This window comes from Microtus oregoni, unplaced genomic scaffold, assembly GCF_018167655.1.
Source record: "Microtus oregoni isolate MIOR12 unplaced genomic scaffold, Mior012 000018F_ref0000195, whole genome shotgun sequence".
Lineage (NCBI taxonomy): Eukaryota > Metazoa > Chordata > Mammalia > Rodentia > Cricetidae > Microtus > Microtus oregoni.
Window position 1 is genome coordinate 744362 of NW_024543077.1, and position 26944 is coordinate 771305.

The 26944-nt window shown below is 44.1% G+C and overlaps 1 protein-coding gene across 1 annotated transcript in view; it reads left to right on the plus strand.

Moving 5' to 3' along the window:
- Positions 1-745: 745 nt before the first annotated feature.
- Positions 746-26944, plus strand: part of LOC121458963 (probable asparagine--tRNA ligase, mitochondrial) — a 75417-nt gene continuing 49218 nt past the window's right edge. Inside the window, exons 1-5 of the mRNA XM_041668407.1 lie at positions 746-1120; positions 5195-5304; positions 6385-6505; positions 8375-8515; positions 15185-15265. Coding sequence (XP_041524341.1) covers positions 980-1120; positions 5195-5304; positions 6385-6505; positions 8375-8515; positions 15185-15265 — 594 coding nt within the window. The 5' untranslated portion in view covers positions 746-979. The remainder of the gene's footprint in view (positions 1121-5194; positions 5305-6384; positions 6506-8374; positions 8516-15184; positions 15266-26944) is intronic.

Sequence of the window (26944 nt, forward strand, 5' to 3'; positions counted from 1 at the left end):
TAGATCATGAGCTCCTCGATGGACAGGACTACAGTTTTCTTTTCCCCACAAGACACCGTATAGCCGGATAGTTTAGAGCATTCTGGGTTTAAATCTGACACTTGTATTAAGCTGGTTGGATGACCCGTTCCTGTTATCGGTAAAACCGGCGTAACATCAGTGGGAACTGTAATTCGCCTTTACCTTGGTCTCTTACTGTTTAACTAGATAAAGGCATTATCATGCATTTTGCTGAGTTATGCAATTTTTTTTTGTTTTGTTTTGGTTTGGTTTGGTTTGGTTTTGGTTTTTCGAGACAGAGTTTCTCTGTGGCTTTGGAGCCTGTCCTGAAACTAGCTCTTGTAGACCAGGCTGGTCTCGAACTCACAGAGATCCGCCTGCCTCTGCCTCCCAAGTGCTGGGATTAAAGGCGTGCGCCACCACCGCCCGGCGAGTTATGCAAAATTTAATTTTTGCGTAGACTTAAAATACAGCCGAATATATGAAAAGGTCCTGGTTTTCAGGACAAACAAAAGCAAGCGAAAGAAGGGAAAGACTTGAAGATTCTGACAGGCAATGCTTGAGTCTCTTCTTTCTCAGCAAGGGTGTGTTATGACATCTGATACCACACAACCATGACTTCAGCAGGCACCCGCCCACCTCGGCTCTTGCCCCACGGTGGGCGTGCCAGCTCCGGAACACAATCACGCATGCTCAGCCTCAGACCACACCTAGCGTGATGACGTAAGGGCGCGCCTGGGGTGACGTAGCCCAGTGCAGCGTGCTTTTACTCTGGCTGCGCTCTCCGGTAGTCCCGGCGCTGCTGTGCGCCGTCAGCACCGTGCTCCACGGTCGTTGCACCTTCCGGGCTTTTGGGAGCAGGACGCCGAGAAGAGGGCCTGCAGGGACGGCCCAGGGCTGGGGAGGAAGAGCCACGCGAGCGCCTGACCTGCGCGGGTGAAGAGGGCTGCTCCGGTGGACCGGCCGTCCCGGCCACGGCATGCTCGGGGCCCGGCACCTCCTGGGCGCCCTGCGCCTCTGCTCCTCCGTTTCTTGCCCCAGACCCCGCGCGTCTGTGAGACTGCGCGTGCGGGACGCCCTCGGGTTGCAGGACGCGAGTGGGGAGCGCGTCACTGTGCAGGTGGGTGTGTGGGAAGGCGGCTGCTGGAGCTTGCTGGGCCCGGCCTCTAGCTTCACTCTGCACGGTCCTCTCGGACCCAGTGTGGGCAGAGCAGAGTGGGAAATGAAGGCATCGCCAGTGGCCAGACTTCTCGGCGACCGTCCTGTGACCGTTTGCAAGTCGTTCTGTCGATTAGGAGTGCGACAAAGAGTTTGTCTGACACCGAGGCGTTGCCTGTAAACTTGTCTTTCGGGCAGAAAAGTTTAAGCGAACACGCCCCCCTTTTCTACCTTTATCTTGTTATAGTCTGGGATGTCTTGGCCTGGTTGTTTGAGAGCAGAATCCTGTCTTCCCGTTTTCCTGTTCACCTGGCTGGTAGGAAACACTAGTTCCAAGTGTGTCAACCATCTTCATTGCAACGCGATGTTGTCACCTACCAAGTTCATAATTGAGCCACCCAGTTACAAAAACAAACAAACAAACCACCCCACTCCACCCCCATTTAAAAAGGTCTCAAAATTTACCATTTGTCTTGGGCTACGCTCATAGCTGTCCAGAGTTACAGCTTCGTGTGGTCCTTACACATGGGAGCCCATGCTTCATCTTTTAGCGACCGTGGCTCTTAATCCAAGGCTTCCACGGAGAAAAAGTGGGATGTTGTAGTCCGACTAACTCAGGGCTGCAGTTGCCTTGTTACCTTGTTAGTTATGAGCATGCCACTGCAGTGCTCCCAGCCTCAGTTTCCTCTTATGAAAACGGAGATAATACTGGTCTCTATTTCGGAGAGTTCTGAAAATTAAACGTGATAATGGGTACAGGCTATTTAGACCAGAGGCCTCTGGGTTAATGTTAGCTGCTGTTGTTTCTCCTGATAGCATCTGCAGCAACTTTGCTGAGTTCCTCAAAGGGACAGAATAAACCTGGGGGTTCAGCAGTTCTTGACTTGCTAAAACACACCGATTGGTCTCTCTTAATATTCTTGATGTTGACCAGTGTGACCAAGCTGTTTCTCCTTTCATTTATTTTGGTTTTATACTTGTTCCGTGATCCAAATCAAAGTTATCAAAGCCATTTGCTGTATTTATTCATCGATTCATTTGACATGCATTAATGATGTCTTTTGTGTAATGATCCAAAGAAGATTCAAAAACGAACTGAACCTACTGGCCAAGCAACAGGCTTTTTTTTCCCTTCAGTGCTTAGCCGTCTAATGAGGAAACTGCCCGCCACGGAGCACTTGAAATAGGGTCCGAGTGCGTGGCGGTGTGTTGTATGTGTAAAATACATAATAACGTTGAAGAGTAAAGAAATATAAAAATAATCTGAATATACTTTTATATTGATTACATGTAAATGGCATTTGGAGCATAATTGGTTAAATAACATGTTACTCATTACCTATTTTTGTTATTTTTTTGCTTGTTTGTTTGTTTTCAAAACAGAGTTTCTCTGTAGCTTTGGAGCCTGTCCTGGCACTAGCTCTTGTAGACCAGGCTGGCCTCGAATTCACAGAGATCCACCTGCCTCTGCCTCCTGAGTGCTGGGATTAAAGGCATGCGCCACCATCGCCCGGTTCAATATCTATTTTTGCTTTTAATGTAGGAACAAATCTTTTCAAAGATTTAGTTTGTATTTATGTATATGTACATAAATACATATGTACACATGCATTTTTTTATGCCATGTACGTAGGAGTACCTGTGGAGAGCCATAGAGGTGTCAGAACCCCCGGAGCTGGAGTTACAAGCAACTGTAAGCTTCCTCGGATGATACTATGAACCAAACTTGGGTCCTCTACAAAAGCAGGAAGTGTTCTTAACCTTGGAGTCATCTCTCTGGCTCTATTTTTTTTTATTGTGTAGCTCACATGTTTTTGTTAGCCCTAGTTTACAGCAGTGCAGTGATTACTAGCGGTGTAAACAAAGAGCTGTAAGGAAACAGGGAGGGCGTTCCTGAGCCCTGTGGGGGTCGAGAAGATGTCACCCGCATACGGGGTGTCCTAGGGGATGGTATCCCCAGGTATAGTAACCGATGGCTGGGAAATAGCAGCAGGATGTGTTCCCAGGCAGAAGATGGGGAGGCTGTAGCATTCCAGGAAAGCTTGAGGATAAGAATGTGAACTTCAAAATAAGAGCTGTATTTGAGTTCCAAGTGTGCTGCCTGATAGTTGGGACCTGGGTTATCTTTGACATTTTGTCCCTAAGTCTGCTCATTTCACAAATGGTAATAGTCACTGCACTTAGCTATTTTAAGGATCGGTTAGCATAATACAAAGAGTTAATTTAGGGCAGAAGCACATTAAACGTGTTTGCCGTTTACTCTCCAATAAGTAAAAATTAGAGCCTGGTGCTTCGGAAATGACCGTGGGCTGAGAATGAGTGAGGTGGAATTGCCTTGCCCGTGAAGCCGACGTGGTTTACACTTCATGCTGCGCAGCTTTGGCCAAAGATCAAGCACTTCCTAGTTACGCAGGTGTAGATTCAAACTTGGAGAATAGTTCATCAGCGGCTTGACTTTCAATAAGTCATTTAACATCCTGGAGCCACCGTTTGCTTGTTTGTAAAGAGGTATGATAATCGTCAGGACTTTTATAATAAGGAGATGAGGCAGTATATGAAAGAGGGAAACGGGTTTTTAACATAATACATGTTCAGTAGGTAGTGGATATTCTCTGACTTAAAACGTATGTCGGAGAGACGGCTTAGCGGTTATGAGTGCTTGTCACCCTTCTGGAGAACCAGAGTTTCTCCCAGAGCAGCTGAGTTCATTGGCAGAGTCTAAATTAGGACTAAATTAGAACCCACCTGTGAGTTCAGCTCCCGGGAAAGCAGATCAAAGGTCAAGTGTATCTTTGAGCGTCTTTGGAAACATTGTTCCCTGTTAACTAGTAGCTGGTTAAACTCAAGTTGGGTGTGTAACTGTTACTATGTTAGTAAGCCTCTTGAGTTAGTAAGCATTTGTGCTAGCATGTACCTGTCCTTTAAGGTAAGACTGTCTTTGGAATTGATGTGTGGCTGTGTGTTCCTAATGAGACTCTCTTTTTATCATGTATTTTTACTTGTTCGGCGTTAGTTTCTGTTCCTGCTGCAGAGCAAATAATACCCAGTCTTTGCTGTGGCAAAGATCACATTTGGAAAATGCTTAAGAGGATGTTTTTGATAATAATAGTTTCAATTTTTTCAAATGTATTGATTAACGTACAAAGAACTAATTTACTGGGGCTGGAGAGATGGCTCAGTGCTTAAGGGTATGTATTGCTCTTCCAGAGGAAAAGGGTTTGATTCCCAGTACCCACGTCAGACTGCTCATAACTGCGTGAAACTCCAGTTCTAGGAGATTTAACACCTTCTCCTGGTAACCCTGTACAGATGGCATATACAGACACACACATAATTTTTAGTCTAATAAAAGCCCATAAGAATCAAAAAGAAATAGGTTTCTTTGTGACATTTTCAAATATATATATATATAGAGAGAGAGAGAGAGAGAGACAGACAGACAGACAGACAGACACGCAGACTAGCTACATAGTTGAAGTTGGCCTCAAACTCAGGATCCTCCTGCCTTAGCTTCCCAAGTATTGGGATCACAGGTGTATGCTATTATATTTAGCTTCATGAGACTTTTTTAAGTAACTTTTTTTTGTATGGTAGTTTGTCAGTAGAACAAAATCCCATATGGTATTTCTAGTGTAGTGATCTCTCTGAGAATTTCGCAGGAGAAAGGCACCAACTTGAGAATTTTTTTTCTTTTTTTTTTTTTTGTAATTGAGGCGTGAGGAATGGCTTTGGGAAGCCAATATTAAGGACCCTGTTTATGCTACTCAGGCCCATCATCTTAGTGAAATGCATCCATTTAAGATGAGGAGCTCTGTTAACAAAGGGGGGCCATAAAATAATATCTCACTGTGATAAGAGTCATGTAGAAAACTGTCTGCACATCCAGGTCAGTCCAAAGCAGGCCATGCTCCGCATTTGGCGTGCCGAGGCAAGATGATGGACATCGTTCTTCTCTCATTTAATTGTTTTTGAATGTGTAATGAAAATGTAGAAGTGTTCGGTTTTCAAGCTTACGTTGAAGAATCCTTCTTTGCAGGGATGGGTCCGCTCCGTGAGGTCCCAGAAGGAAGTTCTGTTCCTGCATGTCAATGACGGATCCTCTCTGGAAAGCCTTCAGGTTGTTGCCGATTCAAGCTTTGACAGCAGGCGAGTTTGATTTATATATATATATATTTTTTTTCCTTGTTCTTTAGAGAGTTCTTCAGTTTTTTTTTTTGCTTTTCTCGTGTTCTCCACTTCCCTAGCCGAGTGTTTCCTTTGCCACCTGAATGATCTTTCTGAGCAAATCTGTGAAAGATTGCTCTGAGGAAAAATCCAAATAAACTTGGAATCAAGAGCGTTTGAGCTCTGATGTCTTCCCGTGCTGATATCTTCCGCCTGTGTTTTTCCTCCAGTCATTTTAAAACTACCTGCACCTCCCTTAACCTGCTGTCTTCCAGACCGCGCACATGTTGGCCCCTCTGCTGAAAGAGATACAAAGAGATACCGTCTCCTTTGTAGTTGTGGTTTAACATCAGCTGACCTCTGTGTCCCATGACTGTGACAGGTGCTTCTCTGCACCCATGGTAGCCTGTGCCCATCTGTCATAGCATGGATACCATTGTTTGGAAATTAACTGTATTCTTATTCGACTCCTTTGACTCTTAGCTCTTTGAGGTCAGGAACGATGTATTCAGTTTCTGTCCTGAGCTTCTGTCATGATGGTAGAAAATAGCCAATAATTATTGAATAAATGGAAGGAACTTTTGCGGTCTCATTCATCAGATATTAAAACTAATGCCCTTTTGTAACCTCTCTGGAGGTCTTATTGGCTAACTCATATATTAATTTAACCCATTTCTATTCATCTGTACATCACCACGTGGCTGTGGCTTACTGGGTAAAGTTCGTAAAGTTCTCAGCGTCTATCTCTGGCGGCTCCATGGCATTTCGCTGACTCCGTCCTTCTTTCTCCCAACATTCAGTTCTGTCTTCCCTGCCTACCTAAGTTCTGCCCTGCTATTGGTCCAAAGAAGTTTCTTTATTCATTAATGGTAATCCCACATCATCTACTCGTTCCCATTTTAACCCGGAATTTATTTTTAGAGTCCTGGTACAAGAGAGCATCTGCAGATGATTTAACTTAACTATAGATAAACATTTTTGGCATTATACTTCAGTAAGATTTTGATTGAAATGTAGGTGATATGTGGTATCTTTTCTGATCGTAGTTTTTTGTTACTATAGAGAATTGACTTTTGGGAGTTCCGTGCAAGTCCAAGGGCAGCTGGTCAAAAGTCTATCCAAAAGGCAGAACGTGGAACTGAAAGCAGAAAAAATTGAGGTTATTGGAAGTTGTGAAGCCAAGGTATGTTTACTGATAATCTGGGGGACTGTTTACGTCTATGGAGAAGATGGTACTTAGAACAGTTTCATTTGTAACTTCCCTGATCACTGAACAGACCGCTGAGCCTAGTGTGAAGTAGCACTATAACAATCCCTTCAACTTCCGGGAGCCATGTATTAATATAACTGTGCATTTCTGTGGGACCTGTCAGATCTGAAGTTTATCTTCTAGCATTTGAAATCTTGTTTTTGCTATAATTTTAAATACTTAATGAGCAAAATTATTGTCCCTCGGCTTCTGTTGTTTTCATACTTTTGTTTAGTGTTATTTATTTATTTTAAACTCCTCTCGTTCCTGATCCCAAATCTAAGACCTCCAGCATGTAAATAGATGGTATCCCCCACCCCCTGCCCTAGTGCTGCCGAGAATCATACCCCACACCCTGCTTTGAGTAAGTGGTACATCCCTAGCCCCGTCTGAGTGTTACTTAACGTTTACAGACGTGAGAGAATCCTGAATCTCTACTAATGGGGCCACAGTTTGCCTTTAGTAAATACGGTACTTGTTTCCGTACAACATAAAAAGAAATATTTACCCAGGATGTAAAGAAGAGAGGAGTCTAGAAGCAGTCCACCCGTGCTGTCCTTTTTCAACTCTGCTGCTACCATTTCAGGTTCTGTTTGTAAAGAGGTGTGTCTTCTCAATGTCTAACGTGAGTGTGGCCAGGCCGGAGATGTTTCCAGTTAGAGCCACACTTTCCTCTAATGTTTTCCAAAACTTCTGTGCTAAATGAAAGAAAGTTGTTCTGTCTCCCTCATGCTGTTCAATACCAACAATAGTTGATACTCAATAAGCAACCCTAATTGATTGTGCTTGTGGCTTCACGACATCAGGGAGAGCTAAATACCAACTGTGTGTGTGTGATGTTAGGAAAAGCCGTTTATGTCTGTAATGTTTTGAACTCATGTACCCAAGTGGATTATTTGAATAGTCACATGCTAATCTCTCTAGTTGTAAGAAACTGACCACAAATGGATAGAAATAACAGGCGAGTCTCTGTGGCTTTAAGTAATTTAGCTACTAAGTAGTGAAGCTGGCATCCCCCTAACTCTGGTTTACCTGGTAGAAGGAATTGGCTTACAATCCATTCTGTTAAGAAATAAAAAAGGTCTGGCTCAATGAATGAAGGTGCTGATCTCCAAGCTTGATGACCCCAAGTTTTATTCCTGGAACCTGCGTGGTGGAAGGAGAGAACCAATTCCAAGTTGAGCTCTTACCTCTGAATGGTGTGCTGTGTGTGTGTGTGTGTGTGTGTGTGTGTGTGTGTGTGCTGTGTGTGTGTGTGTGTGTGTGTGTGTGTGTGTGTGCGCGCGCGCGCGCGTGTGTGTGTAGTGTGTGCCTGGGTGTGTGTGTGGTGTGTGGTGCGTGCCTGTGTGTGTGTGCCTGCATGTGTGTGTGCTGTGTGTGTGTGTGTGTGTGTGTGTGTGCGCGTGTGTGTGTAGTGTGTGCCTGGGTGTGTGTGTGGTGTGTGGTGCGTGCCTGTGTGTGTGTGTGCCTGCATGTGTGTGTGCTGTGTGTGTGTGGTGTGTGCCTGCGTGTGTGTGTGTGTGCATGCATATGTGTGCAAATGGTGTTTGTGTGCACACAAAAAATACATATGTGGGTGCGTGCACAGGTGTGTGTTTGTGTGCACATGAAAATACATGTAATTAATAGTTTTTGTTTTTTTAACTTGTTTTTGTTTTTATTAATAAAGAGGGAAGACATCTTAGTTTTGCCCCCAGAACACTACTGTTTTAAGAAATACTCTGGAAACTGGTTCACAAATGACTTTTGTTGTTTGTTTGGTAGCTTTTTTTCCCTTCTAAACGTCCCCCATACTTTTGGCAGGCGTTCCCTATAAAGTACAAGGAGCGGCATCCCCTGGAGTACCTGAGACAGTACCCTCACCTGCGGTGTAGGACGAACACTCTGGGTTCCATACTGCGGGTCCGCAGTGAAGCCATGGCTGCTATTCATTCCTACTTTAAGGTAAGGTGCTCTGCTTCCGTGTGTGTGTGTGTGTGTGTGTGTGTGTGTGTGTGTTTGTGTGCGCGTGTGTGAGTGCACGAGTATGCACACATACATGTGTGTGTTTTAATGTACAATTTGAATCATTATCAGCCTGAAGCATTTTCCTGAAAGATCTTATTTGTTGTAAACATTTTTTATTTTATAAGGAATTAGATGTCACAGACATGTCTGTCTAACTTTATCTTTTCCCTTTTGTCCTTTTCTTGTGTGTGACTTAATAGCGTTATAGAGGAGTAGCTTGCATAGCACACTGCAGATTGAAAGTGTGTGGTCTGATGAGTTTCACATGACTGTACCCCTGAAGGCGTCACCACATGAATGTAGTCAATCCATCTACGATCCTGAAAGTGCGTTTGTATTATCTCTTAGGTCACTTTCAGTTTTTAAGTCACTTTCTGTGGAGATAGAATTGCAGGTTGATAGACTTTTATCTCTCTGTGTATGGGTGTTTTGCATGCACGTATGTAAATATACTGTGTGCATGCCTGGTGCCTATGGAAGCCAGAAGAGGGTGTCAGATGACCCTGGGACTGGAGTTGCAGACCGCTGTGAGCCACATGTGGGTGCCGGGAATCAAACCCTGGGTCCTCTGGAAAAGCAGGCAGCGCTCTTAGCCAATGAGCCACGAAGTCTTACTAAACAGGCAAGGCTTCTCTTGAAGTGACATGTAACCCAGGCGGCCGCAAACTCAAGCTCTTCTTGCCCCAGCCTCCCAAGTCCTTGTGTTGCAGATGAAGTCCAGATTGTTTAAGGTTGTCACTGTGTCTTCTCCTTGTTCTCTCTGCACTGAAACTCCTACTTAGCTATTTACCATTCCACTTTTTATTACACCAATCAGAGTGATAATCTTCACAGTGTACAGAAAGATGGTTCCTCAACAGTTTTTGCTTGTCATGTCTGGAACAGTGCTCAGGGTAGTGATCACTACTCCTAATGGTCTAGGCAAAGCCTCCCTGAGTGTCTGCCTAGTACCTTATGACTTGTAAGATTTCTCAGTCTCTCACCAGTGGGAGCATGAAGCCAGCATGCAAACACCGGTCCCTGTCTCCTCTAGCCTCTTTGTATTATTCCGTCCTCAGCCTTGGGCAGTTCTGTACCTGAACCTGCTGCTTTAGGCTCTAGTCTTCTCTCTTCTTGCGTGTCTGCTACTCCGGCCATGACTTGTGGAGACTCCTGGGCCCCACCTTCCTTCCTCCTTCCTGCGCTGTGTCCAGAAGGACCTCACTGTCTCACCGTGCTTGTTTCTCATAACCCACAGGTCGCCCATGGCCTTGGTTCACGGTTTCATAAGGTTGTCCAGTTTTTACTGTTTGTTTTGTGCTTGTTCAGATAAGAGGGTAAATCTAATCTCTGCTTCCGTATTTAGTCGTCAGTGGGAGGGCACCAAAGGGCAGCTGTGATTCAGCAGATACGGCCCATGCTGTTTTCCCACGTCACTACTTGAGCCTGCGTTAGTGCACAGAAGCAGTGCAACGCCGGTCTCCTGGGTGCGCCCGAATGCAGGTGGTTTCTTTCAGCCTGTTCTCGTCACCGGGAGACGGTATGATTTTTGGAAAGGTCTGCTTTTCTGAAAGACCACCCAACAGCATTGTAGATTGAAGGCACATAGCTTTGATTAAACAAGAAAAATAAATTATAGTATGCAGTTTTACCCCATTAGAGTTTGAAAGAGTCCATTTACCCGTGATCCCACAGATTTCTTTCATATGAAGAATTTTTAGTAGTACTTGACACACAGATACAGAGTCTCTTTAGGGCTAAAAAGAAAAGGTTTGGTTTTGTTTCCTTCCTGACTTTCAACAGAGAAAAGGGATCTGCTTTAATTCTTTTCTCTTTTTAAGTTTTTTTTCATTTTTTTAAAATTGATTTTATTGAGCTATACATTTTTCTCCTCTCCACTCCCTTCCTCCCCCGCCCCTTCTACCCTCACCCATGGCCCCCATGCTCCCAGTTTACTCAGGAGAACTTGTTTTTTTTTCTCCTTCTTATGTAGAACCATGTATGTCTCTCTTAGGGGCCTCTTTGTTGTCTAGGTTTTCTGGGATTGTGAATTGTAGGCTGTTTTTTCTTTGCTTTATGTCTAAAAGTCACTTATGAGTGTACATATTATATTTGTCTTTCTGGGTCTGGGTTACCTCACTCAATATGGTTTTTTTTCTTAAATCCACCCATTTGCCTGCAGATTTTAAGAGGTTATTATTATTTTTTTTTACTGCTGAGTAGTACTCCATTGTGTAAATACACCACATTTTCTTTATCCATTCCTCTGTTGAGGGGCATGTAGGTTGTTTCCAGGTTCTTCTAGCTATGACAAAAAATACTGCTATGAACATAGTTGAGCACATGTCCTTGTGGTATGATTGAACTTCTTTTGGGTATATACCCAAAAGTGGTATTTCTGGGACCTGACGTAGATTGTTTCCTAATTTTCAGGGTTAGTGAAGATCTTTTCCCATTCTGTAGGCTGATGTTTTGTCTTGTTGACCATGTCCTTTGCTTTACAGAAACTTCTCAGTTTCAGGAGGTCCCATTTATTAATTGTTTTTCTCAGTGTCTGTGCTGCTGGGGTTATATTTAGGAAGTGGTCTCCTGTGCCAATGCGTTCAAGTGTACTTCCCACTTTCTCTTCTATGAGGTTCAGTGTGGTTCAACCTGCTTTTATTCTGAAATAGTTTTATACGTTTCGCCACTAGATGGCGGTATTGTCAATCCATTGACAAGTAAATTTTACCTCCATTTATGTATTTATTTCAAGCTTTTACAAATATGAAAACAATTTAAAATATAAAGCAAAGTATAAAACCTGAAATAAGAAAATAATCAAGATGAAGTAAAAATTATAAACATTTATGTGTTTGATAATAATTTTAGCATTAATGCAGTGGTTATAAAATAAAGATACTTTTTAAAAAGGACAAATTTACTTTTTAGTTTTTTTAAAACACATCCTTTATGTGTATGGGTGTTTTGTATGGAGGTATGTCTGGGCCACACATGCATTCCAGGGCCGGTGTAAGCCAGAGAGGGCTTCAGATCCCTGGGAACTGGAATTAATAGGTAATTGTGAACCACCATAGGTGCTGTGACTCGAACCCAGGTCCTTTGGAAGAATCAGCATGCTCTTAACGCTGAACCATCTCTCCAGCCTCTTTTAAATTTTTTTTTTCCCTTTGGATTTTTCGAGATAGGGTTTCTCCGTAGCTTTTGATTCCTGTCCTGGAACTAGCTCTTGTAGACCAGGCTGGCCTTGAACTCACAGAGATCCGCCTGCCTCTGCCTCCCGAGTGCTGCTCTTTTAAATTTTTAATCATATTTAAAAATATAATGCCAGCTGGGCAATGGTAGCACACGCCTTTAATCCCAGCACTCGGGAGGCAGAGGCAGGTGGATTTCTGTGAGTTCGAGAACAACCTGGTCTATAGGTGCCAATTCCGGGACAGGCTCCAAAAGCTATAGGGAAACCCTGTCTCAAAAAGCCAATATAATTATATATATATATATATATCTCCCATGTTTCATTCTGTGGTGTCTTCTTATGTATGTGAAAATTGGGATTGTTACTAGAACCAGAGTGTGGTGGTTCATAACTAATCCCAGTCCTCCGGAGTCGGAGGCAGGAGGATTGTCATAAGTTAGAGTTAGTGATTTCCACTTCAGTCAGGACTACATTGTAAGACTGTGTCTCAAGAATCAACAAAAAGTCTATTGTTGCACTTACGATTAACAGTTACATATTACCTAGTATTTGCTATTGTTTCTTCGGTTTATTACTGTAGGCTCCTTAAAAGATGTTCCAATTTTCATAAATTCCAGACCTATGAAACATTTATTAATATGGTAAAGATGGGATTTTGGTAGTATTTTAAGCTAGGGTATTATGATAGCGTAGTGCTATCTTTTGGTTTGAATATAAAAAATATTTTTGGTAGTGGATGGGGCTGTAGCTCTATTGGTAGAGTACGCAGGGCGTGGTGGAGTGTATGCCTGAAATCCATTCATGAGCTGGAGACAGGAAAATCAGGAGTTCAAGTCATCTTCCACTACATTAGCAAATTTGAGACAAGCCTGGGTTACATGAGACTCTAGCTTTAAACGTGAAAATTAAAAGCATGGATTTTACGTACTTACACAATCACAGTGAGCGTAACTTGATTTGCTCATAGATTACTCTTGTTGTGTTCTAAACCTCAGCTCAGACTCCTCAAGGATAAACCCTTTAGAAGAGCCAAGTTCCTCACACAGCTGAAGTTTCTCTGGGTTTATCTAGAATGGAATATGTTATTTCCTTGTCCCCCTCAAGTCCACAACAGACAAGACTGTCTCTCTAAGTTTCAGGGGTGTCCCCCTCTGACGGTGCCTCCAGAGCCTGCAGCCGAACACGGTAGTCTCTGGCCCAGCCTGCAGCCGCTAGCAGTGTAAAACAGGGTGTTAGTGAAACACAGGCTTTCTTGTTCCCTCTTCCTGTCACTCTTGTTGCCGGTGGCGTGCCAGTGATTGGAATTCCTCTCTCGTTTCTGCCTTGGTTGATGAGGATTAAATAATAGCAGCTACTTTAGTTTTTTGTAAAGAAAAATGTGGTCCTGTTAGTCTTCTACCGTGGGGGTTGGTATGTGAGGGCTACGCTTGGGGCACTGAGAACCTTGTAACGTACCTGGTTCTGAAATGTGCGTCAATATCCGGGGGGTGGTCGGTGAGATTTCTGAAACCAGCGAAACGTTTGCTCATTTTAGGCCTTTCTCCGGCTGTTCCATCTCTTCCTAGGGGTCCTTTTGCTATGGGACGGCCTCAGTGGTAGCTCAGGGAGGCAGCCATAGTCTCATCCGCGTCTTCCTCTCCTACCCTGATTTTTTTTCCCCAGACTTTCTTACTCTGCCTTTTTTGTTCTTCCTTCACGTGTTCTCCTTTCAGCCTTTGATGATGTTGTGGACTTTGATAAGCTTTGATAGCAGCATTCAAATTTAAAAAGCCGATGGCCTCTTGGCAGAGTTGATGTTTTGAGTTTGTTTCTGAAGTCTATTATTTCCCTCCCATCAGCAGTGCTGTTTCAGGCAGTCCTGCACCAGACCCAGGGCTGGCAACTGTCGTCATGTTTCTTCTTTCCACCCTCGTTTCCTTTGGATTTTTCACTTCCCTTCTTTGTTTACTGTGCTCATGCTTCGTTGCCTGCATTCGTGTGGAATAAATGATTCATGTCCAGAATTCTTAGCTCATACAAAGTAAGTTTTATGCAGTAACCGTGTTGACTGAATCTCATTGGTCCTTCGTAACGTGCCGTGTGCAGCCCCTCTCGGCCTGCTGCTTTCAGGTTAGGTGCATATTGGAGTACTCTCTGGGAGTCGTAATTTGTAGTTTGACTGTTTAACCAGTCTTTATCTGGTTTTTTTTTTTTTTTTTGGTTTTTCGAGACAGGGTTTCTCTGTGGCTTTGGAGCCTGTCCTGGAACTAGCTCTGTAGACCAGGCTGGTCTCGAACTCACAGAGATCCGCCTACCTCTGCCTCCCGAGTGCTGGGATTAAAGGCGTGCGCCACCATCGCCCGGCTTTATCTGGTTTTGTCGATTAAATAATTTCTTTTGCGGTCAGAACGCTTGAATTCAGAGAGGGTCATACTTGGAAGGTCGCCCTCTGATTATGCCTAAAGATGTTTTTATAGTCTACCAGTGATAGGCAGAACCTAGCAGGGATGCAAATGTATAAATTTATCGTATTGATTTCAAGGCTGAGATTCTGCATTAAGTATATAGCTTTCTGCCTGTGTGCTGTAAATTCACTTTCAGCTACCTGCGCTCCTGTCCTGCCACATCTATTGTGAACCTAACCTTTTGCCTACATGCATAGTCAAAATGAAAGAAGCATAATCTTGAAGCTGATGGGTTATTTCAATCCTGCTGGCAGCAGCTTTTGTGGTTCACTAATGGAAAAGTCGCAGACTTTTGATCAGAAGGACTGCCTTTGGCGCCTCAGTGATGGATGGGCTCGCTGCTGCTCAGAGTACTCTTCAGGCAAAGGAAGTACACTCAATGCCTGTGTCATGTGCAGCGCGTCGTGCGGTTGCTGGCGGACAGAGACGTCTCCCTCTTCCCATTTCCTTCTTTAGTTCCTGTTTATCCGCCTCTGTTTTCTCCTTTTTGATGGCTCATTTCTGCCAAGGTTTCATTTCAAGATAACTTCGTATTGTTCACTTAGCGTTCCGTGAGCAGTGTGGGCAGCATCACCCCACACTAGCCAGGGTGAACGTGTGCTCCTTGGATCTTCCTCAGTATACTAGGGACGTGGGCCAAAGAAATAGTGTTAGAGAGGCAGAGAGAGAGAGAGTAAGGGCTTCTGTTCCATCCCCGGCTCAGCTGCTGATGAGTTGTCTAACTTGGAAATTCATGAACTCTCTGGGACAGGGTCTGCTTATTTTTTAAATGAAGTAGTTAGACAAGATACATATGAGTCTGTTCCATATTTAACATTTTTTGTGCTTCTATGCATAATAAAACATTCAGCTGGCCAGGTGCAATGATGTATGGAGGCTGAGACAGGAGGATCAGGAATTCAAGGTTTGCCTAGGAAATAGTAGAACACAGCAGGCCTTCTTGGAATTGCTTCATGTGCAAACCTAGTAAGTTTTCCTCTCTTACAGGACAATGGCTTCGTGCACATTCACACCCCCATCATCACGTCCAACGACTGTGAGGGTGCTGGAGAGCTTTTCCAAGTGGAGGTAAGCTGTATCCCCCTTATTGCTGCCTAACACTTTTCTCTAAGGATTTGCTTGAAATTTAATGATGCGTTTGTGGACTGAAGACCATGGCTGGCGCCTGAAGTTGTCAATAGTAATCCTTGAAAAACATTCACACTGCTCTGATCACTTCCATTTCCCGCTGAGCCAGCCCCATGATTCTACTGTAACTAGAAGGGATGAATTTTAATTTAGCATTCTGTTTACTTTTTCATGGAGCATATATGTCATTGAAATCAGAAGGAAGACTTTGGAGGAGGAAAGCAGGGCTGGGGAATGGCAGGGAAGAGAAGGGCTGTAAATAAGAACAAAGTATAATAACATGGATCTATGAAATGTCACAGTCACACCCATTTCTGTGTATGCTAATCAAAAAATTAATGGTTAAACAAAATAGGAAAGTGTGCATGTAAAGAAACCAGATTTGTAAAGTAGATTTTCCTAGGAAATGAAGGTCTTTCTGAGACGCTTTGTTGTCTCTCGATCTATAGTTTACTTTTGAGTGTATTTCCCCGACACACTCCCCTACCTTCTCCTCCTCTGCTCCCCCATTTTCCCTTGTGTTCCCTTGCACGTTTCTGCTTCTGCTTCCCAGTCACATATACATACCTGATTTTATGCATTTATATAAAATCCGGAAACCAATAACAGGAGCAAATGTGATATTTGTCTTTCTTAGGTAGACTTATCATGAAAGCTTTGCTTGCATCCATTTTTTTCTGCAAATAGCATCTTTGTTCTTTATGGGCTGGGAAATTAGCTCACTTGCTAGGATTCTCGCCAGAGCCTCAGTTGGGTTCAGTTCCCAGCGTCTCAATCAGGGTGTGGTGCTGTTAGTACTTCCAGCACTGGGAGGTGGAAGCCGTAGGATCAGAAGTCTTGGTGACCTTCAGCTGCATGGCAAGTTCAGAACTAGCCTGGGTTACGTGCAATCTGTCCTAACGAACTTGCACTGGGCATATATGCCACGTTTGATGGTTCTGCTACGCGGCCGTTGAGTTGCAGTAAACACCAGTGTGCAGACATTTCCCCGAGGCTGACTTGAGGTCTCTCGGGTAAATACCTAGGAATGATATATTTAGGTTATGTGGTAGATTCGGTTTTGATGTTTTTGAGGAACTTTTGTAGGGATTTCCTTCGTGGTCAGACGAGTTCACACTGTAAACAGCAGGGTGTGAAGGTTCTCTTTTGTCCTCATCCTCGACAGCATGGCTTGTTGCTTCTTAGGGACTGCCATTCTGACGGGGGAGGTGGAATCTCCGTGTAGTTTTAATCTGTATTACTAGGCTAGCGAGGATGAACTTGGGTTTCATGTGCTTATTGGCCGTTTTTACTTCACCTTTTCAGAACCGTCTTGTCTGTTCACCTCATTAGACCTCTTGTCAATTGGGGCAGTGGGTTTGAATGAGGATGCCCTCTCCCCTCCCCCAGCCCATAAATTTGAGTACTTGGTTAGGAGGGAATGGCGCTGTTTGAAGGATCAGGAAGTGTGGCCTTGTTACAGGAAGTGTGTCACTGGGACTGGGCTTTGAAGTTTCTAGGGTCCGAGCCAGGCCGTGTCTCTCTCTTGTGCTGCTGGCACACCAGATGTAGAACTCTCAGCCACTTCTCCAGTACCATGTCTGCCTGAGTGACACCATGCTCACCGCCGTGAAGATAACGGACTAAAAAATGCTTTCTTTTATAAGAGTTGCCGTGGTCATGGTGTCTCTTCACAGCTAGAACACTGACTAAGACAGTTGGGTTGATTCTTGGTACTTTGTTGTTGTTGTTTAGTTCTTTGTGTATTCTAGGTATTAATCTTTTATTGGATGCGTAGATAGCAAGGCCTTTCTCCCATTCCAAGGAGAATCTTCACACAGTTGTATCTTTTGCTGTACAGAAGCTTTCTAATTTCATGAGCTCTCCCTTGTCAGATGCTAGCATAATTTCCTGAGCTACTAGAAAGTCCTGGCCTATGCCTGTATCTTGAAGTGTTTTCTGTACTTATTTCTCTTAATAGTTTCAGACTTTCTGTCTTACATGAGGGTCTCCTGTCCATTTGGAGTAGATTTTTATACAGGGTATTCAGGTCCATCCTTCTGCATGTGGATATCCAATGTTCCTAGTGCCATATGTCAAAGAAGCTGTATTTTTTCCAGTGGATAATTTTGTTGGCCATTTTTGTTAAAAAGCAAATGGTAGTAGTTGTGAAGGCTTAATATCTAAATTCTCTATTTTATTCCATTGATCTGTGTATCTATCCTTTGCCAGTTCTATGCTGATATTATTAGTTAATACCATGGCTCTAAAACATAACTTGAAATTACGTAAGATGAGTGATACTTGTAACAGCATTCGTATGTGTAGAGGTACACTGTGTGTACATAGTTGTGTGGGAGTTCACGTGTGTGCATGTGGAGGCCAGAGGTCAGCAGCAGGTCTCTTCTTCCATCTCTTTCTGGTTGATTTTTTTCAGACAAGGTCTCTTGCTAAGCCTGGAGCTCATCGATTTGACTAGGCTTCCAGCTGGCCAGTGAGTTCCAGTGCTGAGGGTGCAGATGTGTGCACTGCCCCTCGCTTGTATGTAGGTTCTGGATACCCAGACTCAGACCCCTCTACTGCACAGCAGACACATCGGTAACCAGCCGTCTTTCTCTCTGTATACCCAGACTCAGGCCCTCATACTGCACAGCAGACACATCGGTAACCAGCCGTCTTTCTCTCTGGGTACCCAGACTCAGACCCCATACTGCACATTAGACACGTCTGTAACCAGCCATCTTTCTCTGTATACCCAGCCTCAGACCCCATACTGCACAGCAGACACATCGGTAACCAGCCAGCCGTCTTTCTCTCTGTTCAGGCTTGCTTGGCTGTCTGGCATCTTTTGTGCTTCTTTAGGAATCTCAAGAGTATTTTATCTATTTTAGTATAATGGCATTGGGATTTCTATGAGAATTTCATTGGTTCTATAGATTGATTTTGGTAAAATAGCCATTTTCACAATGTTACTTCTTCCAATCAATGAATGTGGGAATCTTTCTACCTTCTGGTGTGTAAGTTTTCATTGTCATCTTTAGTTTCCTTAGGTTTACTCCAAGGGTTTTTGCTTGTTTTTGCATTTTAAGGCAATTGCAAACAACATTGTTTCCCTGATTTAGTTTTCAATATTTGTCATTGATATATATAGGAAGGCTTCAGGTTTCTGTATCTTAGTTTTGTAGCCTGCCTCTTGGCTGAGAGTGTTCACCATATCCAAGAGTTGTCTGGTGGTCATTAGGGTCTGTGGTGATTAAAATGAGAAATGTCCCCCAAATGTACCCTTAGGCCCAGGTGTCCCCTCCCCAGAGGGCGGGACTCTCTGGAGAAGTATGGGAGGTGAGGCCCTGCTGGAGGAAGTATGTCACTGGGGTTGGGCTTTGGGAGAGAGAGCTTTCTCTGTGCTGTGGGAAAAGATGTGACCTCTCACCTTCCTCCTCGTGCTGCCCTGCTGCCGTGCTTTCTCATTACAGTGGATTCTCGGCCCTCTGCAGTCATGAGCCCAATAAACTCTTTCTCGTCACAGTGGATTCTCGGCCCTCTGCAATCATGAGCCCAATAAACTCTTTCTCCCATCAATCATTTTTTTTTGGTCATAGTGTTTTATCACCGCAATGAAAGTAACTAATACAGTTCTGATGTATAGAATCATGTCATCTGCAAATAAGGATGCTGTAGCCTCTTCTTATTTAGATCTTCTTTTGCTTTTTTCCCCCTCTTGTCTCATTGTTCTGTTTAAGATGTGAAGATCTTTAGTTTATTTTTGAAAGATTTATTTTTATCTCACGTGTATGAGTGTTGCCTTTATGTATGTGTGTGTACCTCCTGTGTCACCAAACAAGAACTCCAGATAGCGGAACTGGACTTACAGATCCACGTGAGCTCTCCTGTAGGTGCTGTCAGCTAAACCTGCCTTCTCTGCAAGAGCCGTGAGCGCTCTTAACCTCTGAGCTCCCTCTCTCCAGCCCCGAGTTCTTCTGAGAGTGGTATGTGCCAGACACTGTGATCCTGCCCACACTGCAGGTAGAAACCATGATACATTATCAGAACAGGCCATGCTTGTGTCTACATTCATGTAATTCCAGCACTCGATGACTAAAGCAGGAGCATTGTGTATTTCGGGCATAACAAGACCCGGTCCCAGATACAGTGAAGAAGTGGAATCCTCACCCAGCTTCTCACACGCGGGCGGTTGAGAGCCATGCATTTGCTGGCTTAGCTGTCACACATGATGACTCAGTGGGGACAGACACGGAGAACTGTGTGTCGTTGCATCACATTTGTGTTCCTGGTGTTTATTTACTGACTTTTTTGTGCCCAAAAGATGCTTTATTGTACGTTTAATTCTGCCAACTGACAAGATCTGTGCTTTCTGACTCCTAGCAGTTCTTCCTCTTTAACGTTATCAGAGAGGTCACTGTAAGACACCATCTTCACCTGTTGACGTCATTATTAAAAAATAAGAATCAAATGATTTCCTTGATACAAAAGGTGAAGAAATCTTGATGATAATTAACTTTCTGGTTTGTTGTTGTTGATTTGTTTGTTTGTTTTTGAGACAGGGTTTCTCTGTGTAGCTCTGACCATATTCCCTATGAACTCCCTATGAAGACCAAGCTGGCCTTGAACTCGCCACCTGCCCCTGCCTCATGAGTGCTGGGATTAAATGCATGCGCCACCACCACCCGGCTATAATTAGCTTTTTTGGAAAAAGCAAAATAAAAATGACTTGAGAGTCAAGGGAAGTATAGTGTTCTGTAATGCCAGTACTTGAAAAAAAAAAAAAAGACTTGTTGAACATTTGAAATGGAAGAGTTAGCATCTGTATGTATGAATTCAAAGAAGGCAGCAAATAAAAAAGACAAGAGTTGATTTTTAAAAAATGGTCTTCTAGTTGTTCTTCTCCTTTTCTTAGTATTCTGAATGTAAACTGAAAAAAATACCCATCTTAAATACACATCATAAACCCTTAATCTAAACCACTTAATGGTTTCAAAGGTGCAGATTAAAAGAACCGGTACAAATAAGAAGGGAACTTTTAGAGGAACTGAGACAAGTTGGAAGCTGTCCTGAACTTCAGTGGCACATATGGAGATAACCCATTGGCTACCAGGGAAATCTCTCAGGCAGATCTGGTAGATTCCATCGTGTGCTTTCTGACCTGTAAATAACTCAAGAAGGCAGATCACCAGGTGAGTCAGACTAAGAAGAGGAGAATATATTTCTAAAGCTGAACAGTGAGAAGTGTTCTGTGATCATGTATGTTATTTCAGGACCAGACATGGGAACTTTACATGGTGGAATCAGCCCTGACTGTCGAGTCCCCCAAAGACTTGCGCTCTAGCTGACTGCTGCTGTAGGCCCGCAGTCCGTCCAGCAGGCCGGGTCTCACCAGTCTGTCTACTTGTGCTGCCTCCATTACTTGCAGAAGTTCAGCTGCTGAGGCGTAACCTGCAGACCTGTTGTCTGGAAGAAGAACCCCAGGCCCACCTTATGTCACTCTGTCCTTCAGGATCCGTTGTCAGTCTCCTCCTAGCTGCGTCTTCAAGCTCATGGTGCAAATCTTGGTGTCTACTTTAAAAAAAGGAGTGGAGTTTGCTATTTAAATCCTTGCCTGTTTTTAATGAGCGCCCTTTATACCCCGGCCCCACTGCCCTTGACAATATTGAAGTATTCCTAAGCATTTAAAGATAATAATACATAGTACACACTGGTTTGAGGGCAATCAAAGTAAGAATGTGTACCCCGGTCCTCGTGGAGAAGTGGGTGCCTGCCACCCTGTTGTAGTTTATTTCTTCTGTCATCTCTATTGCCTGTACGAAAGTTTTAAGACGGCGTGTTTGTTAAGATTTGGGGACAGCAACATACATATGTAAGAAGCTGTGTTCAAGGCATTCATTTGCTATTCCGCACACATTGGATGCCATCTGTGTTCAAGATGCTGTGCTAAATATCGCAGAGGAGCTGATGATGCAGTTGAGGCTCTGGCCCGTGCACTGGTGCGTTGGCAGGAAGCGATGAAGGAAGGAGCATGCTTCTTTATTCATCCTTGATATTTATTTTATACTATTGTTTGTATCTTTTTCCTGTTTGGTCCCAACTGAATTCAAAACCGTATTTGATCTTCACAATGTTGGAGCATCCGGGGATGGTCCCCAGTTTAGGATGAATCTGTTTGGAATGTTTCAGCTGCAAAAAGTGATAAGCGTTTAACCAAAATGTAACTTTGGTTTTTCCTTGCTGGGAATTAAACCTAAGCCCTGAACACGCTAAAGAGAAGCACTCTAACCAGTAAACCCTCAGCCCAGAAATCGTGTTCTGAAATTTCGTCTTTTTCTGGGCTAATCGTATGTGACAGGAATATTTTCTCATGCTGCTAGGGCAGTGACGAACGAGCCACAGCTACAGTCAGCTCCGTGCTCCTCGAGGTACACCAACACTTCAGTGTGGTATGTCGCCAAGCCATAACTTTCAAGTGTTTTCAGTATTTAATATTTTCAGTTGATGAGGGACTTACCAGGATGCAGTCCCACCTTAACTCCAGAAGCATCTGTGGTTTGTCTCTGAAAAGATAAAAGAGATTAAGGTATGAATTTGGGGCTGTGGCATACTAAAAGTAGGTCAGAGAATGAGGTGAAACTGTGGTGTTTCTACAGTTGAGGTCACGGTGTTACCGACTATAGGTGATAGGGAATCTCAGGCAAAATTAGGCCAGTATTGATTAAGAAGATAGAAGAAGCTCCAGGGTCTAAAGAGAGTCCTTGGGCATCTTGCAGAAGATCCAGGCTCAGCTCCAGTACCCACATGGTAGCTCACAACTGCCCATAACTCCAGCTCCTGTTTCTGGCCTTTGTGGTTGTCTGCATGCAGGTGGCGTGCGTACGCTTCAGACACACGTAAATGAAAAATAAATCTTAAGGAAGTTCTTAGATGACCGCGTGACTCAGCTGCCTCAGGAAGGCATTCGGGGGAAGGAACAGGGCAAGAAGACTTAGAGAAGTGAACGGAGTAAACACAGGAGAAGGTGCCTATCGATGAATTACATAGATAGAGATGGATAGCTTGAGGGATGAGGAAAAAGAGCAGGGTGTGTGTGTGTGTTGTTTTTAAATGGCGTGTGTGTTTAAATGTTTTATTGTGACTGGGAATGCAGCTGAGTTGGAGAATTTGTTTAGCAAACACAGAGTTTTGGGCTCAGTTTGGATGGAGGCAGGAGAATCAGAGTTTAAAGTCATCCTCACAATATAGCAAGTTTGAGGACAGACTGAGCCACATGAGACCTGTCTCAAACAAAGTAGGAGCACTTTTTAGACATGCTTCACATACCATTAAATTTGCTGACTTAAAAATAGTTGCAGTGTTTAGTGTCTTAGCTGAGCTTTCCAGTCAGTTACCGTGTTTTCGTATGAGGACATCTTTATCACCTCAGAAACAAACCCAGAGCTGCTCAGCAGCCTTTCTCATCACTCTACTTTGTTCAGATTTGCGTTTTCCGTGAACTCATAAAACTTAGTCTATTTGTTGTGGCGTGTGAGGTTCATCCATGTTGCAGCATGAAGTGGTCCTTAGGTTTCTATATCCAGTACGTCCTCCAGTGTGTGAGTGTCCCACGGTATGTTTATCCCTCTATCATTTGATGAATTCTCTTACTTTCTATTCTGTGGGAAGTATGAGTAATAATAAAGAGAGGATTAGTGCAAGTCTTTTGTGGGGATGAACATCACATATCTCTCAGATTTGGTAACTTTCTAGTCAACATTTCAAACCCCGTCGCAGTATTTTCTTTCCAAGGTGGCTGTACTGTTCTGTAGGCACCAGCTCTTCTGTGAAGAGGGCTCCAGTTCCACTCTCCTTCCGTACGTGCTCTATGTTCAGTCTCTTTGGTGATAGTTCTCCTGGGGTGTGGAGTGCTGTCTCATTGTGGATTTAATTTTTATTGTCTTAATTACTAAGGATAGTGAGTGGCTTTTCTCACGTGTGTTGAATATTTGTATATAGAAGCATTTTAAATACATTTTAAAATTGTATGTGTTTGTCATTTGGTAGTCAGTTGAGTTGTAGGGGTTCTTTTACATATCCTAGAGATGTCCCGCCCCAGCAGCAGGAAGACCTTATTACTGTACCTTGGGGGTACAGCTTGAATATGCGCACAGGATACAGACTTGGCACTTGCTAACTTGGGCAGGGCTGTCTTTGGTTGCCTCTTCCCCTGACCACAGGCTCATTGCTTTATTATTTTTAACCAAGTCGTGGGCTATAAATTTATAAATTGCATCTCAAAATAATTCAATCAAATTCAAGCTCCTATATGAGGATCTTTCTCTTGGCCAGCATGTAAATTTGTTCTGACCTCTGAAGGACTGTTCCCAGCCAGCTTCCCCATCTTCCCAGCACGCTAACAGATCTCTGCCGTTTAGCCTTATCCTCGGTGAATCTGCCAGTCTCCAGTTGCCTCTTGCTGCAATCACTGCCCTTGCGGAGAGGAGAGCGCGCTTCTGCGTGAACTTTCCCTTACACTGCTGCGCAGCAGCGCCTTTGGGGACAGATCTGGACTGGTGCTGTCTGACCTGCTTCTCTGCAGAGACAAGATCTTGGAGCTGGGCGGGGCTCTGGTGCTAGAGGCAGAAACAAAGATGACCCTGAATAGCTTCCTCGTTCAGACAGGGAGTCCTGGGGGGGAGGGGGGGAGCAGCTCCAGGTGTCCTGGGTTTACCTCACCTGGCCTGGAGTCCACATTCCACCTGGGTGGAACCTACAGGGCAAACAGTCTAGGTCAGTGGTTCTCAAACTGTGGACCAGACCACAGAGTATCAGATCAGGTATTTACATTACAAATGGTAGCAAAATTATAATTATAAAGTAGCAATGAAATAATTTTAAAGTTGGGGGTCATCACAACATGAGAAACTGTATTAAAGGGTCTCGGCATTAGGAAGGTTAGAACCTCCAGTCTAGCTAGAGTTTCTGCTGTGAAGAGAGGTGAACGGGCGTGATCTCTAATATAAACACTATAGGCTCCTCATACTAATTTTTGGTAAATTGTTTTTAAATAGATCTTTCTTTGTTTGCTACACATTCTTGAAACTGTTTCCAGAGAAACCTTAATGGTTGCTTTATTATTTCTTTTAATAATATTTACCAGTTTCACCGAGGAGTGGATTGAAAGAGTTTCCCACAATCGTTCAAGAAGGGACAGACTTTTCCCTAGGACAGATCTAGGAAGAGAGACCCACAATAAAGTTTATTCCAGACGTAAACTTTGCTCTCCTGTATTTGAAATGTGATCCTACACCTGTGTGTAGTTAATCTCGTCCTGACCAGAGCACAAAGAAACATTTTTTTTTTTAATGTGTAATTTTAAGACACGGTTTCATGCATCCCGGGCTGCTGTCTGTTCCAGAATATTATCACATGCGCCTTAGCACATTGGAGTTACTCTGTACTGGTGGAGTTTCACCATTACCAGTAGAATATGCCAGTATACCAGAGTATGCCAGTATTCAGTGAGGACTGCTATATTCTCGTTTGTTTTTCAACAAGTGAATGGAGCTGTAGCGCTGTATTAGTTACCTCTGTATTGCTTTAGAAGATGCAACTTAAAGAAGAAAGGGTTTGCTTTAGCTTCCATTTCCAGAGGGACGGCATCCATCAGGCACGGTGGCCGGAGCTGGTTGTTCACGGTTTCATCCACACACAGGAAGTGGGGGGGGGGGTGTACTTCCTCCCAAAGGTTCCATAGCCTTCCCAAATAGCGCCTCAAACTGGGGGCAGAGTGTTCAAATAAGCCTATGCAGAACTGCTCTTACTCAAATCTCTACACTTACAGGAATGACATGTGGAAAAGACATATATCTTGCATTAGGATTGATAATTTGCCATTATTTATTTCTGAAGTGCATTTGGCACTGCCCTGGTTAGTGTGGAATGCAGCGTGACCATCCATGGCTTCAGCCTGTGCTTCGTTGTTTGACATTTTGTTGGATTTCCAACCTGGGACAAATGGCTGAGGTTCAGGCAGCTGGCCGCCAGGCTCTTCCTGCATCCCTCAGTCCCTGCTCTAAACTTCTCCAGCCCAGGGGCTGGGCTGGCCTTCCCTACGTAATCAACCATTTGGTTACCTGGTCTTTCTCATCTACCCTTTACCCTCCTTGCCTCTTGGTCTGGCTCTCCTGTCTCTGCACACCCCCATGGCTCCAAGTCGTGTCCACTGGGCTCTCCAGATGTCCCTGCCTCTGGCTGTGCTCTGCCCCGCATATCTGTCCCTGCCTCTGGCTATCTCTCCTGCACATCTGTCCCTGCCTCTGGCTGTGCTCCCCCCCCCCCCCCCCCCCCCCCCCCGCACATCTGTAACATAATAAATTTTCTCCTCCACACACCTAGGAGCAGTCATGTCCTTTCCTTTTTCTTTTTTTCCCATTCACATTGTTTCCCCCCCTTTAAAAGGGGGGGATGCTGGAGAGATGGCTCAACGGTTAAGCGCACTGACTGCTCTTCCAGAGGACCCCGGTTCAATTCTCAGCACCCACATGGCAGCTCACAACTGCCTGTAGCTTCAGCTCCCTGGAAGCTGACACCTTTATACCAATGCACATAAAATAAAGTTAAAATTTTAAAAAGCAGCTTTTTTTAAATCTCCAGTCTATCTAACCTTAAGGGTGACAGGTCCTTATTTCTTTTATTCTTGTTCTTTCTCAGATGCTCAACAGGAAAAAGAGTTTGCAAACAGTGGGAACTCAAAACTTCCTTTCCTACGCAACAAACCGCTGCTAGGATGGACCCTGTCTCAGAGCTGGGCACGGTGTGCTGGAATGCAGATAGACCTTCTTTTAAAGGAAGATTATTTTTTCTTTAGAAGTTCAGTGTGTACCAGGATACACATCTACAGCAGCTGAAAAGTGTGCAGCGACACTGGACACGCTGGGAGTGGGGAGATAGCCAGGTCCTGTTAATTCACGCCCTACAGAGTGCCATGCAGTTTGTGCTGCTCCTGGTTCCCGGGATTCCATTTTTATTTCTGCAGTGCACTCTGAGGACTTGTTAGGACAATTGCTTTAGCAGTTCTAGCAGCCAATGTTCAAGACAAGGTTTGATAGGAAACGAACGTTCCCCATTACCAAACTGCAAATCCCTGGAGACTGGATAGCAAAGTTTGTCCTTTTGTTTTATGTGATCGGAATGCTATACTTTGATGCTGGGGAGATGGAGTAGTTGGTAAGTCGCTTGCTACACAGGCATAAAGGCCTGAGTTCAGATCCTCAGCACCCATGTAAAAACTGAGTGTGCCAGTATACCTGTAACCCAAATGCAGGTGCTAATAAAGGCAGGGAGATCCTGAGGGCTTCCTGGGCTCCAGCTTGCCATGCAGTGAGCTCCAGTACACTGAGACAGCTGTCTCAAAAATTAAGGTGGGGAGGTGATTGAGGAAGACACAGTGTCAGCCTCTGGCCTGCACACGTGCACAGCACACACACACACACACACATACACACACACACACACATCAATGCACCACACAGGTGGAGATGGGGGAGAAGTCTATACTTTGGAATGTGTTTCAATACCATACCATACTTGACGTTGCAGATTGAAATAAGCGTGGCAGCAGGATGCAGTCTTGACTTTTTAGGCCTTTCAGGTTTC